This window comes from Bombyx mandarina, chromosome 15, assembly GCF_030267445.1.
Source record: "Bombyx mandarina strain Sakado chromosome 15, ASM3026744v2".
Classification (NCBI taxonomy): domain Eukaryota; kingdom Metazoa; phylum Arthropoda; class Insecta; order Lepidoptera; family Bombycidae; genus Bombyx; species Bombyx mandarina.
Genome location: NC_143221.1, coordinates 8,219,374 through 8,233,733, shown reverse-complemented (window position 1 = coordinate 8,233,733; position 14,360 = coordinate 8,219,374). Strand labels below are relative to the sequence as shown.

The following is a 14,360-nucleotide window of genomic DNA, read 5'->3' as shown; positions in this document are numbered from 1 at the left end:
TCTTTGTGGTCCACCACGTCCAAGCAAATGCGGCTGTCCTCCAAAGCCTGGCAGTGGGAAAGTCATCGTGCCACCGGCTGATTGCAAGCCTGGACCGATTTGTTATAATCCCTGTGTTCCTCGATTTCACCACGGTAAAGACACTTGGAAAAAATACAGGAATTTCACATACTTTGTATTATTGCCTTTGATAGCGATACAAAGTTTTAACGCCCTTGGCCACGAACCACCACCAAAAGGACCATGCCGCGATTATGAATATATGCGAGTCCGAACAAAACGATTTCCTTGGGGAGACGGAGTCAAATCATTTTACCACAATGAGCACGTAAACCATTTGCCGGGCGAATGTGAAGCTCCGCCACTCGACTGTGATTAATGTGACAAACCACTTTTTTTAAAGTAAACATTTCAAGTGATAAACAGCGTATAGTACAGGCTGATTGTAATAAAATTTCAAAGTGTATAATGGTATTAGTTTTATTAAACCATTGTTATATCTTTGTTTACGTCGTCCATCGACATGTATAATAGACCTAAATTTAATATATTTGTGTATAGAGGGATGCGATTAGCGGAGGTAAAAATCTCGTAGACAGCTGCATCGTAGCCTAGAATATCATCAATCTACCTCGTCCCATTGGTGTCGCAAAAAGCCATTTCGGGATTTACCGGAGAATGGGTAGCATTGGTCTGTGTATTTTCATAGCATACTAAAACCACCGACCGGCATTTAGATACTGGAGACAGGACGTATCGGATCACTTTAAAGATAGGTTCCGTGGTGCTTTTAGGCTCTTCAAGCACCGGTCACTGTGCTCATCGAACTTCGTTCATTCGCACGAAGAGTTCGACTAAGAAAACTAAGTTACTCGCCGGATGTTTTCAGTGGGTCGCGATTCCAATCTGGTAGTAGATTCAGCGAAGCACTGCTCTTGCTAGGGCTGATGTTAGCAAACTCTCTGAGCGCAAGAAGCTGGTGGTAGGACCTCTTGTGAGTACACACGGGTAGGTACCACCACCCTGCCTATATGTGTCGTGAAGCAGTAATGCGTCTCGGTTTGAAGGGTGGGACAGCGGTAACTATACTGAGACTTTGGAACTCATATCTCAAAGTGGTTGGCAGCATTTACGTTGTAGATGTCTATGGTCTCCGGTAACCACTTAACACCCGGTGGGCTGTGAGCTCGTCCATCTATCTATGCAAAAAAAAAAGCTGAAATAGCCCCTAAGGCTACCAGCGAATAAGTGAGCAGGCAAAAAGGAGGAATGCTATTATAATTATTTTATAACTTATTCATTTCACGATCCTGATGTAATGGAATCGTCTTTATTACATCTATAACTTTTTTTGGTAAGGACTTAAATCGCATTATTGACAATTTTAAGAAACATTAGGAAAAAAGAGTTCTGGATAACAATAATGAGCCACCGATATGCCGACCGCAATCGTATTTTCCCGCCCGATAGAAGGTCTTCCCTTTGCAGTCACTTTTTCATCATCGTCATCAGCCCACCGAAATCTCATGTTAGACATATGCAGGTCTCCAAGGTTCGTCACTATGATACCGTTCGTGACTACGCTACTCGTATCCAGCAGATTCCCACGACCTTTAGCAGGTCGATTCACCTCGTGGGAGGCTTACCCACGCTGCGTCTTCCGATGCGTGGTCGTTATCAAGAATATTTTCATACTTAGGTAAATTTAAAAAAAAACTCTTTTAAGATAATTTGTTTGATTTAATTTCATTATAAAAACATGATTTGCATGGTACCTACTATTTACCAGACAAAATAATTTATAAATCTTACGCAAAATTGAGATTTTTAAGAGCCTGCCGTAGTGGCGGGGCTTAGGGGAAAACTATGTCCAGCAGTGGACGTCTGTGGCCTGAAAGATAGATAGATAGATTCAAATTTCTAAAAACCCGGCCATGTTACGCTGTAGCTGTTGCTAATTGTATGAAAAATATTGATTTCTTGAAACTCTTCGCGCGTCACCTATCGTCTTTTGATTTGACCTTCCATTGAGTACCAACGACAACTGTATCAAGTTCTCTAACAATCTGATGAATGGCTTAGGAATGCGTAGAAGCAAAAATATACAAGCATCGCTTTTTATTTGTCTAAATAAGTGACATTGTAGACTAGATTCCCTTGCATAGTTCTCCGCGGATCTTAGTACATTATGTAAGTAGGTATAACCCTTGCGCCTGTTAAAAAATCTAGACAAAAATTACTGATGTTGGAAGTTCTGATGGATAAGATCTTAAAATACATAAGTACTTTTGTACTGAAAAGATTTTACATGCACCGATAGGAAATTCTGTAACTGGACGATGCGCGCGCATTCACTTTGCGCAGGTCGAAGCGCGTCCGGGCTACATTACGGTATACAGAATCGATCAATAAAGGCACTGACGTCAGTGGAAAGCGACGCTCGATTGGCCCGGTGGTCATTATTAAGTAAACCATCGGCGGGGTGGCGCGGTACGGTTGTCGTAGCGGGCACAACACCGCAGCACGCGGCGGGCCCGCGCACCGCTCGCGGCTCGCCGCCGCACGCCATGGCTGACATGCCGGACCTTTCGCACCTCACGCCCGAGGAGCGCGCCATCATCGAGGGAGTCATAATGCGCCAAAGGCAGGAGGAGCAGCGCGAACACGAAATTATGAGGTGTGTTTTACGCCTTACCCCACGACCCCACGTCCCTCCCCTCTTACTGACCAAATATTGAGAGAATACGAATTCCAAGTATCATCACAATTCGTCTAAATTAAATCTACAAATTTGATATCTACGGCGTGTTATCATCGGTCACTACTCGGAGATTCATTTATTATTAAAATACTGTTTTATGAGGTAGATTCACAGTATTCAGTTTTATCTTAATTTTTATTCTCGATCTATTTGTTTGTTTTCGATTAGTGACATTTAAACATAATTTGATATTTTTTATTAATTTCTTTGTTATTTATGTTCAATTGTGTTGTTCTGGATTTCTATATTATTCTGTTATTTTTTTTTATTTCATATTAATTTATTCCTCATAAATTTATTTATTTTGAAATTTAATTTAGAAGAAAAAGTAGAAATAAATAATACATATTATTCATAGTTAATTGAATTATCGCATGTTCTATAAATATAATCACGTTTATCACTTACAAAAATAAAATACATCTATGAATATTCTGAATTAGTGTTCACGTTGTTGGCAGAACAAAACAAATGAATAAAATATAAATGTTATTGTCTTATAAATATAAATGCAAATCTCAATACTATTCACTTCATCTATAGGACAATTTGGATGATTTTAACGACTATTAAAAGCATTAGGGATATTTTGCTATAGTGCCTACTGCCTACCATTCCTCCATTGTGAACAATAATCCCACGCAGTGGCGGGTTGTCGCCTAATCAACCGCGGTGGCTTGATGACGTAAATGCACTAGGTACTGCGTCAATGTTGCAAAACCTCTATAATTTAATTTGTTCTAAAATAGCATTATATACTTTTTTAATTATCTTCTATACGGACTTCCTGTTTAAATTTTTGGGAAACGGTACATTTATGGTTTTACGAAAATTATATAACTGGAAACAATTGTGACTTTCATTGTATTTGTGTAATGTGATTCAAATACATTAAATCCAATGACAGACGTAAACAAGACGAAGTAGCAGTGCTAGAGCAAACAATTCGTACAAGAAACGAACTTCAAAGAGCTGCGGGTGTGGAACTTGCTGCCACCTGCCATATTTGTTTGAAGACAAAATTCGCGGACGGCGTTGGACATTCTTGCCACTATTGCCGAGTGAGATGCTGCGCTCGCTGTGGTGGCAAAGTCACTCTACGATCTAATAAGGTAAGTATTTAAACTTTACAGCAATGAGGCAATATCTGTGGCCTCCGTCCTCCTCCGTTTAAAGTTTAGCAAGGAGTATTTGCCGGGCCCTCTAGTATTGCCCAAACGGGTTGACATTATTCAAATTTTCAACCGCACAATAAATCGCCAAGATGATTGTATTCAAGTTGCTTTGTCTACTCGATCGTGCGAATAAAACAAAAGCCAACTTTTTATGAACTACAAAATATTTACCTCGTGTTTCAATATAGGACTCATGCTTATCAATGAGACAGAGGTCTGCTTTGAACAATCCCTGCAATTCTATGTTGTAGTAGGTATTTGTCTACAGAAATATACACTACAAATTGATAGTTGAGGGGTAGGCACTGAATAATGTCATCTCTCGTTACATCAAGAAGATTTACTTGTTCATGAGATTGTTTCGTTCGAAACAGGAAACAGAATGAGTGGACATTTCAATTATTGGTTACAGGTTATTTGGGTTTGTATCCTTTGCCGAAAAAAACAAGAACTATTATCAAAAACTGGACAATGGATACACAAAAGCACAGGTCCGGATTCTATGTTATGGAGGATGGAGTCTGAGTTGCGAGGCCTGCTGCCCCAAGACGATGCTTCGCATGATAAAAGACCCAAACTCGAGCGAGCGCATAGTGCAGCCGAAAAAGAAAACCAGCCACTTCAGAGATCAGGAAGTGCCCTACGACGTCAGTATAGTCAACAAGAACAAAGGTGCTACGGAGAACTGGAGGGATTGGCGAGAACGCACCCTCACCTGGTACATTCAAGACAGAAAGCCGCCTATGGTGTAGTTGACACTATGATCTCGGCGCCTCTACCCGCGCAACTGTTACCACACGGCCCTGCTGGTCACAGCATGCCCTTACCACCTCGTTCCTCCTCATCGGACGACGAAGTACCGGAGTGTATCTCCGATGAAAACGACGAGTATCGTGATCGTGGTAAGTACATAATACCCTCAAACCGTCCAAACACCCAATCCTGCCACTTGCCACACCAATTAATCCTGCCCATCCAAGTATTTTTTTGCCATTCTTAAGACACATCTATAGACACAACGTTTATTCGATAACAAATTTACAAACATACAAGCAATCACACACGTTATGATAGACACACAAACTCAATTAATTAACATCACTAAAAATTACTTATCAAGTTCTTTTAAATTTCTCACACTCAATGTACATTACTAAAGTTAAGGTGTTCCGTGCGAGGTTTTTTATTATTTCCCAGGTAGTTTGATAAACAATAAATAGCTCTCGAGAAATGTTTTACGGTTTCCTTTAATAATTTTAAGTATATTTCAGTTGAAATTTGATTTTATCTTTTGCAGACAGTTGTCGAGCACCTCAACTTATCTCACGAACGATCAATCATACTTTAACTCATTATTACAATATTTTTACGTACGATGTATACGGAATATTAATGTTACATGTATGTAATAAGTATTTATTTACAAAATTTATTTATCGAATATTTTTTTCAGATCTTTAAAAATTTCGGTGAACATTATTGGAATGTCATTTAATTTAAAATAAAAAAAACATGACGCCACGTGCGCGTTGCTCGTGCGCCCTCATACGCGCCCGGAAGCCGTGCTGTGTGCTAAATGGGTCTTTATTACACAATCCCGTGTTTACAGGTCCTAGTAGAGATAGGAGCAGTTCCGACAGCTCCCGAAGTCAACGTCAAGCAATATTAAACGAGAAAATGAATAAGTTTTTATCGGTGAGAGGGCGTTTTTTCGGGAAAAACTGTAAACTGTCTGTGCGTTGTATTTAAATGGCTAAATTCTAGATGTTTCAGTACTAATTCTATTCTCGCCAAATCCTTCTTCCTCTCGTCGTACGACTGATCAAAATAATATATGCGACTGTTAATGAGTACTTTCTGACGAAGAAAATTAATTCTGTAATATGGATATGTATTTTTGTTTGCCAAAGTACATTTGCAACGTTCACCAGGATTAAATATTAAAAATTATATGAAACCAAATTTTTATGGGAATTTAACTATATAAAATATTGGTATACCTACTTTCTTTAAAAGTTGATTATTTCGGTGTGGTTTCAAACTGCCGCATTGAATAATCGAATTTTCAATGTGAACGGTAAATGTGCATGTTTTTACTTTGTTATTTGAATCAGTTCTTATAAGTATTAATACTACTACGGAGTCAACTCGTTAAGCAAATAACCTAAAAAATAATTTTATAAATTTGGTATTGATTCAAGTAACAATCGCTTGACAGAACATTAAAGGATAACAAACATTTTACATACAATTATTATGTTGTTCATTTCGTGACAGTGCATTTCCTCTTTATTTTAAGTTCATGGTGGTTGTTTTTGTGTTCTTGGATGAGTTTACACACGTTCTTTCCGCTTATGCGTGGATCACTGCTTTCAGTTTAATTATTTTACTTAGTGACAAAATACTGACATCAAATCTATCTACACAATTGTACACGTAACGAAATTTATAATAATGTTTGAAGCTTCTTCTTGTCTCATACGAAATAAAAGCGGTTCCGGGCGCGTAGGGGAAAGTCACTGGTTAATAAAATATGCACGAAGAGGCATATTACTTCTCCTTGCTATATCAATAAACGATGTCATCCTTAGGGAAACTAGAAGCGTGTGCTTCTCACCGGCACCCGCATCTGCGAAGTGCCAACGTAGCTGCCATCAATTATTACAATTTGACTAATCACTCGTCAGCTGGCTATGAGAACGAGAGCCGCGGGCAGTTCGAACACAGAACTGTGCCAGCCGGTGGACGCAGTTTCGATTCCGTGACCGATTGTCGATGGCGGGCACGTGACGAAAGCGAAGGTGCATATTTACGTCCGTATATACCAGACGAGGGCCCGCGCCCCGAACGCGCCGTATATAAGAGTGCGTACTTGTGGGAAGACTCCTCGGACAATAGACGTTTTACTGAAAGGAGAAAAAAAACAGTCCGTTTCGATGGTCACGAAGGCGCAGCGACATTTCCGAGGGGAGGCCGTGATGCGTCGGGCGCTCCAAGCGATTGGGCCTCCCTTCGCTGGGAGTCAGAGCGGCAGACAAGCCAAGATTCTGCAACAAAAGATTCAGGCATCGATACCTCTAGCACATTCACATCCAGTGAAGATTCAAACAGAGGCGATTGCCCTAAGGTATACTTGAGATTGTAATGATTTATAGCTTTTAAATAGGTTGTTCCTTTATTGTTTGAGACTGCTAAAAATCACTGACTTGTACTAATACAAAAAACTATTTCTCGAAGATGTTTTTGTAACTTATAAATTGTAGCTTGTAGGAGACAATCGTTAGTTTCAGAGTTAGGAAGGGGAGGCGACCGCATAATGTATTAACCTTAAAAAAAAAAAAATCCTTACCTAGTAAGTACAGTAACAACTTTTTAATGACTCACTATGATTAAACATGTAACTTCGTGAACTTCTTTTGAAATCTAAACGTCAATTAAAATTAGTAAGAAGCGTATAACTGCGGTCGTCGCTTCACTTAGACCGCCTTTTTGGAAGAAAAAAAAACTTCAAGCTAAACTAACTTATAGAAGAGACAGATTTAGAAATTTCCAACACCTATAAAATTTCGTAGGTCGTTTCAATTGTTTTTTGTGTTTGGCTGTAGCATGAATGCATCAACAAGCATGCACCAACTTCTTAGGTATTTGTGTGCACTTTAATTTGTTTTCAAAAACAGTCACGCATATACTAAAACTGTTTAAAGAATAACTGATGGAATATTCAAGGTATCCACGGGTGTCGTTGCGTATATCTTTACTCTTAACCAATTAAGTGCTCGTATGTTAAAACAGTTTCCGCCGAGTTGGCAAGCGTCAGCGGATGGTTCGCGCGTGATCGGTCACATGGTGCTACGCAAAAGCGTTGTGGAGGGTAGTTCGCACTCTTCTGCAGCGATCCTGGGCTTAAAAGTCGTAGGTGGAAAATTGCTACCCGATGGCATACGTGGTGCTATAATAGAAAAAGTTAAGAAAGGATCAATAGCCGATTTGGAAGGGCAGTTAAGAATCGGTAAGTTTTGTTAAAAGTCAATAATCATACTTATTTCATGTTTGCATGATATATCAAGTCAATGCATTTTTACTTGGCAGGAGACGAAGTTTTACAATGGAATGGTGTGCCTCTTCAAGGTCGATCGGCCGAAGAGGTCGCAGCAGTTGTTGCTGACAGCAAGCACGATACTCATGTCGAATTAGTGGTATCACGTTCTCTTCCGGTCACTCGACCTGGAGCTCAGCCATGGAGAAGCCATAAAGGTAAAATATCAACAAATTAAACAATGATTTCAGAATTAAGTACATTAATAATTACATTCTTTTATGGAAGAGCGGAGTCTCCTAGTACAGGATTGCACGCTTAAAAGGAGACTCCAATCATTGTATTGTTTTGACTAGTTTTTAAAAATAAAGTATTTTTGTATGTTTTTTTTTTGTATTTTTGTAATATAAGACTGACTCTCGTTAGAAGTCTACACGGAGACAATGATGGTGGGCGGCTGCGAAAAGCCTAGCGTGCTTGTGACGTCTCCGGGATCTCCAGATGTACACTCGCGGCGTCGATCCAATCGTCATAGTCATCACAACGCAAATGTAGCTGGACGTATACAGGTCTGAGACCAGGACAACTTTCCTAACCATTACATTGTCTTTAACCATTTTACTAAAAAAAATTATTTTCTACAGCTGAAAATATATTTTGACATAAGTGCCCTACAACTCTTGGTAACCGTGGTATCGGCAAGTGGCTTGACTCCGCGCGCAGACGGCTCGCCTAGATGTCCTTACGCAAAGATATTTTTACTTCCCGACAAGAGCGAAAAAAGCAAACGAAGAACTAAAACGCTAGCCAATACATTAGAGCCGAGATGGAACCAAACATTCGTTTATTGTGGCATACGTATTACTGACATCAAAAAAAGAACACTGGAGGTAATTTACTTGAAATACATTGCAGATGTAAAGCTGAGATTCGTAAAAATTTAATTTAAGTACTTCATTAAAAATTACTTTAGGTGACAGTGTGGGATTTAAATCGTTACGGACCGAATGACTTTCTTGGTGAAGTTTTACTTGATCTTGACAACATAATGATGAATCACGAGCCGAACTGGTACACCTTAAAGCCGCATGAAGATTCCAGTAGCTTTTATGTAAGTTTCGTTTGCATAATATTTTAATAATAGCAACATTCCTTTTGTATGAATCTAGGTTTTTAATTTTTATTTATTTATTGCATTAGTGGTTGGAAGAGCTCACAGCCTACCTGGTGTTAAGTAGTTACCGAAGCACATAGTCATCTATAACGTAAATGTTGCCACCCACTTTGATATATGAGTTCTAAGGTCTCAGTATAGCTACAACGGTTGCCCCACCTTTCAAACCGAAACGCATTACTGCTTCACGGCTGAAATAGGCAGGGTGGTGATACCTACCCGTGCGGAATCACAAGAGATCCTACCACCAGTAATATTAGTTAACTTACAGCGATACCGCGAGGAAGAGGCAGACGGTGATCATTTATCTCCACCATCGACATCGACCTCACGATTATCAGATTCGGACACGCCAAGTGAATGTGACCTACGACGTCATCATTCTCTTTCGAGCCTCGCGTCTAGCTCTAGTCCGCCACCTCCTCATGATGTAAGAAATTGTACATTAGGAATGTTTCTCTTTAAGTAATTTTGTACATAATTTTTTGAGCAATAATCATTCTCTGTCCTTTTCCCAGTCTCCCAGTCACCTGATCATACCTATACCATTTCTTCGCTCACTCACCTCTTACACATATCGTCTTTCACGCAATCCATCAATTTCTTCTTAGGTCTACTTTTTCCTCTATATCCTTCCACATTCGTAGTTAACACTCTCTTACCAACCTCATTTTCATTTCGTTTTGTTGAGCAAATAATTATATTTTGTTTGAGAAAACAGTAGTGAAATTAGTTTTAAAGTGTCGTAGCAATTAATATTTTAATCGGTATTTGTATAAAGTTTACGTGCATAGTTACGACTTTTATTAAGATATCATGAGACATTATGTGCCTCTTTTTTACAATTTGATAACTAAGCCATCAACGCCTTCAAAACGTTTATAAAGCTCCTGTCATCTTTCATTTTTGTTAAATTTCATAAATTTACTATTTTAAGTCCACCACCAAGTTAACCACTACTATATTAAATTAAAAGATAAATAATATATTTCATTATAGAAAGCCCTCATTGTTTGCTTCACACTTTCTGTTTTGTGGGATAGAATAACCACTGCAGAATGTATGGTGACTTAAAGACTCCTACTGTGGTGGTATTAACACGGAGAGACCTCGTTTGTATGTCCATCTAAGCGGGAATAAGAATTTAGCCAATAAGCAATCGAGAAATCTTAAGAAAAATTATATGCAAAAATCATTACGTATGACGTCATTCGGGGTCAAAAGAAGTGCGCTATGATTATGATGAATTAAAGCCCATTACCGCAGTGGCGACCAACTTCAACTGTTGGATGAGTGGTCACTGATATAATATATCGTCGCTGTCAAACCGAAATCTGCTATGTGCAAAAACTCTATTTTGAATTAACGACTAAAAACATTTTCGTATAAATTTTTATATGAAGGTGAATTTTTAAGAACTATATCAAATGAAAGCTATAGATAAAATATATTAAAGCTATAGACACATAACAGTTTCTTTTATACGGTAGATAGGTCTGTGAAGTATTCGAAAGGGTCAAAAAGTGCACATAGCAGATTTTGGTTTGACAACGACGATATAATATAATTACACCCTATAAACACACATATAAAAATTACTTATAGTATTACAGAGTGACTGTTCTATTAATGTACTACAATAAGATTTTTTTTAATTTTTATGTTAATCCCTGCTATTTAAAACTATTAACTCGTTATATAAAATATAGAAATAAGAAAAATGAGTTTTAAAATTTACAGTAATGTATTAATTTTACAGAGGATGGATATGGAAGGTATAAGAAGCAGCCGACGCGATATGTCCCCCGCAAGTCGAGTAAGAACTACTGGAATGTCTAGAGATCGGGTTAGTTGCAACACCGATACCAGTGTGCTTAGTGCGAGTTTTGTAACGTTCTCACTAGCGAGCCAGTTTGCTCAAATTTGTATGCAATTGGAACAGCGCCCCTAGCGGCAAACGTACTCGGTGTTATTTTGTGAGTGCGAGTTCATATTAACGTTGTGATCTCGTAACCGAGTAATTTTACCGAAATGAGTACTACGAATGACATTTGTGCGAGTGCGTGTTACAAATTAGTGGATTGTAACGTTTCGATCGAGTATTTCTTTAGTAGTTTTATTTTTCCAACTAGAGAGGCAAAAATATCATGCCATAGAGCCTAATCTTTTTTTATGAAAAATGATAATATGGAGTGAAATGGATTTGATTAATTTGAAGCATTAATCAATTGGCATGGAATGAAATGAAATGAGATCAGATAATATGGGATAAAATATAATCTCTGCAAAATGCTGATTATATACTGAGATTTTTTTCAGTGGACCTTTTCGAAGACTTCGAGAAGCTACGTCCAGCGGTTTTGTTTAATTTTTTTAAATTTTCGCACTTTCACGGATACTAAACAGTTAATAAACCCACGTTACTTTGTTATTGCACAGATGGGTGGACGAGCTCCCGGCCCACCTAATCTTAAGTGGTTACCGGAGCCCATAGACATCTACAACGCAAATGCCGCCTCCCACCTTGAGATATTAGTTCTAAGGTCTCAGTATAGTTACAACGGTTGTCCCACCCTTCAAACCGAAACGCATTACTGCTTCACGGCAAAAATAGGCAGGGTGGTGATACCTACCCGTGCGGACTCACAAGACGTCCTACCACCAGTAATTACAAAAATTAATTTTGCGGGTTTGATTTTTATTACATGATGCTATTCCTTTACAGTGAAAGTCAATCGTAAACATTTGATAAGTACGTATTTCATTAGAAAAATTGATACCCGCCGGCGGGATTAGAACACCGGTGCATTGCAAGATACGAATACACCGGACGCCTTAACCTTTAGGCCAGGACGGTCTCAAAATTACACTTATACACGAAGAAATATTAAATACGCATTAACTAAGAAACATTAAATAGACAAAATAAAACAATTCACACAATTTAGCTCCTCGCGGTCCCTCCAAAATGTCTTTTCATCTTTTTTTCCTAGTTGTTCAATTGTAAATGAATAAATCAAAATCAAATCGAGTTAACGTTCTATACGGTGAAAAATGAAGAATTGTGAGTGTGAGTTGAGATATGCTACTCGCTTCGCAGGGCGTTTATTCACCGAGAGCAGCAATAATATTATTTCTCGTATATTGGTAGCACGTGATGTTTTGGCATTAGACCGTCTAAATGAAATACAACGAATTTTAACAGCATTTTAATGGGAACCAATTACTTTCAAAATTATTCGGGTAATGTCACGTGTTCAATACTATTTTGTACCTTTAGAATTAAAGTGGCTCAACCCAAAATTCTTAGTTTCTGCTGAACTTCAATATTGTAATACAATAATTGTATTTTTTTAAGTTTTTCGGTTTAAACACTTTAAGGCATGCCATTTTATTTGAAAAAGACAGAAAGAGTACTTTGTCCTTTTCTAAACTAAAAGAGACTGTTTAATTTTATAAGCTGATAGAATAATATAGAAAAGAATAATAGGATACCCTCTAATCGTCACATTGGAAAAAGGTATGGCTTTATCATTTTATCATTTAAATTATTTTTTATTGCACTTATAAAACTAATTTAATTTACAATATGTAACTACATATATCTATAACTAATCCGTACTTGTCAAATTCCTCATAAATTGTCAATATTCTTAATAAAATTCCTATTAATAATATACAAGTGCAAATGTTGAGCTGCTTGCCAGAAATGATATAATAGTGTTTTGTTTTTTTGTTGTTTCCTTGTAGGCTGCCTGTAATAATCTAAATCTGTGTGAAAGGCAATAAATGATTTTATTATTATCTACTAATGGTAGTCCAGTGGTCGAAATTTTACCATAATTTATTTAAATTTTAAGTTTGAACATTATTATAGTTCTATTGTCACCTTTCTATTATCATCATTTCTATAATAATCATTGCTCTATGTCGCCAAGGCTACATTATAGAAAATTAATATTAAAGACAAAAAATATTAATCTATTCTCAATTTGACCACAGATTGATAAATCAATAAACAAAAAAAGTATAAATGCATGTGTGTGTGCGTGTGTGTGTGTCAAATACATGGTAATGTGTGTAAGGTTTTTTATTCATTTAGTTTATTTTTATATGTTTATGCACAATTAAAAAAAAAATTAGCAATCTGCACTACTTCTCTATATTCTCTATGAGTGTGGGAAATTTCATACTTCTCCGTCCGCGCAATTTTCGTGAAAAGGAGTCCAACATTTTTGCTGCACGTATTACCTACTTAAAATGTAGGTTCTTAATAATAATACATAAGTGTTTTGAAATATAAAACTAATCTTAAATTTTTTAGTTATACCACTTCCATTCTAAGGGTGCAATTTCGTAAACAAACTTTGCCGTAATGGCGTAACCTTTAAAATACACGAAAACTGCCCAGCATAAACATATTTTTTTAGTAACTTTAATAGAAGTATTAGAATTAGAAGTTTATTATAGAATTTATTTAATTGTAATTACATATTTAGACATACTTAACATAATTAATCTTGGAATAGGTAATTATTTCAGCTTTTTTTAATTAAAGAAATTATGTTTTACATAGGTTTAATCTTTTACCCGTTGAACGTTTATAAAATGATTGTATTTACGGTAATAGTGTTGATGATCTTCATTAGGTGGCCCAAATATACTAAAATTATTACGAGCATCCATCCTTATTTATAAATGTGTAAAGAAGCAAAATTATTATTACATTGTTCAAATTTCTATATAATTTATAAATATAAATCTGTACGTATGTACCTGTAAATATGTATATTGCGCGCGTGTGTGTGTGTGTGTGTGTACGCGTGTGTATGTGCGTGTGTGTATATATTTCTATAATAGATAGATATACAGTGTGCAATTCATTTCGAAATTATTCTTGCCCATCTAATGGTTGTCTGGAAGAGATCACTCTTAGCGATAAGACCAAGAAAAAATGTTTCACAATATTTATTCATTTTGTGTACAATAAAGAATACTCTTTCACTGGTGGTAGGACCTCTTGGGAGTCCACACGGGTAGGTACCACCACCCCGCCTATTTCCGCCGTGAAGCAATAATGCGTTTCGGTTCGAAGGGTGGGGTAGCCGTTGTAACTATACTGAGACCTTAGAACTTATATCTCGAGGTGGGTGGCGCATTTACGTTGTAGATGTCTATGGGCTCCAGTAACCACTTAACATCAGGTGGGCTGTG

General features: G+C 37.4%; 1 protein-coding gene across 16 annotated transcripts in view; it reads left to right on the top strand.

Annotated features, from left to right (window-relative positions):
* Nucleotides 1-2,438: 2,438 nt before the first annotated feature.
* Rim (Rab3 interacting molecule) overlaps nt 2,439-14,360 on the top strand; it is a 27,693-nt gene continuing 15,771 nt past the window's right edge. For 4 of the 16 annotated variants that reach the window (XM_089733219.1, XM_089733218.1, XM_089733215.1 and 1 more), the window contains exons 1-11: nt 2,447-2,677; nt 3,669-3,873; nt 4,349-4,838; nt 6,528-7,063; nt 7,729-7,945; nt 8,026-8,190; nt 8,399-8,541; nt 8,617-8,862; nt 8,946-9,083; nt 9,418-9,576; nt 10,906-10,992. In XM_089733219.1, coding sequence (XP_089589345.1) covers nt 2,568-2,677; nt 3,669-3,873; nt 4,349-4,838; nt 6,528-7,063; nt 7,729-7,945; nt 8,026-8,190; nt 8,399-8,541; nt 8,617-8,862; nt 8,946-9,083; nt 9,418-9,576; nt 10,906-10,992 — 2,496 coding nt within the window. In that variant the 5' untranslated portion in view covers nt 2,447-2,567. Of the gene's footprint in view, nt 2,678-3,668; nt 3,874-4,348; nt 4,839-5,545; nt 5,632-6,527; nt 7,064-7,728; nt 7,946-8,025; nt 8,191-8,398; nt 8,542-8,616; nt 8,863-8,945; nt 9,084-9,417; nt 9,577-10,905; nt 10,993-14,360 lie in introns of all 16 variants that reach the window. The other 12 variants (XM_089733226.1, XM_028182932.2, XM_089733225.1 and 9 more) reach the window with 10 other exon arrangements.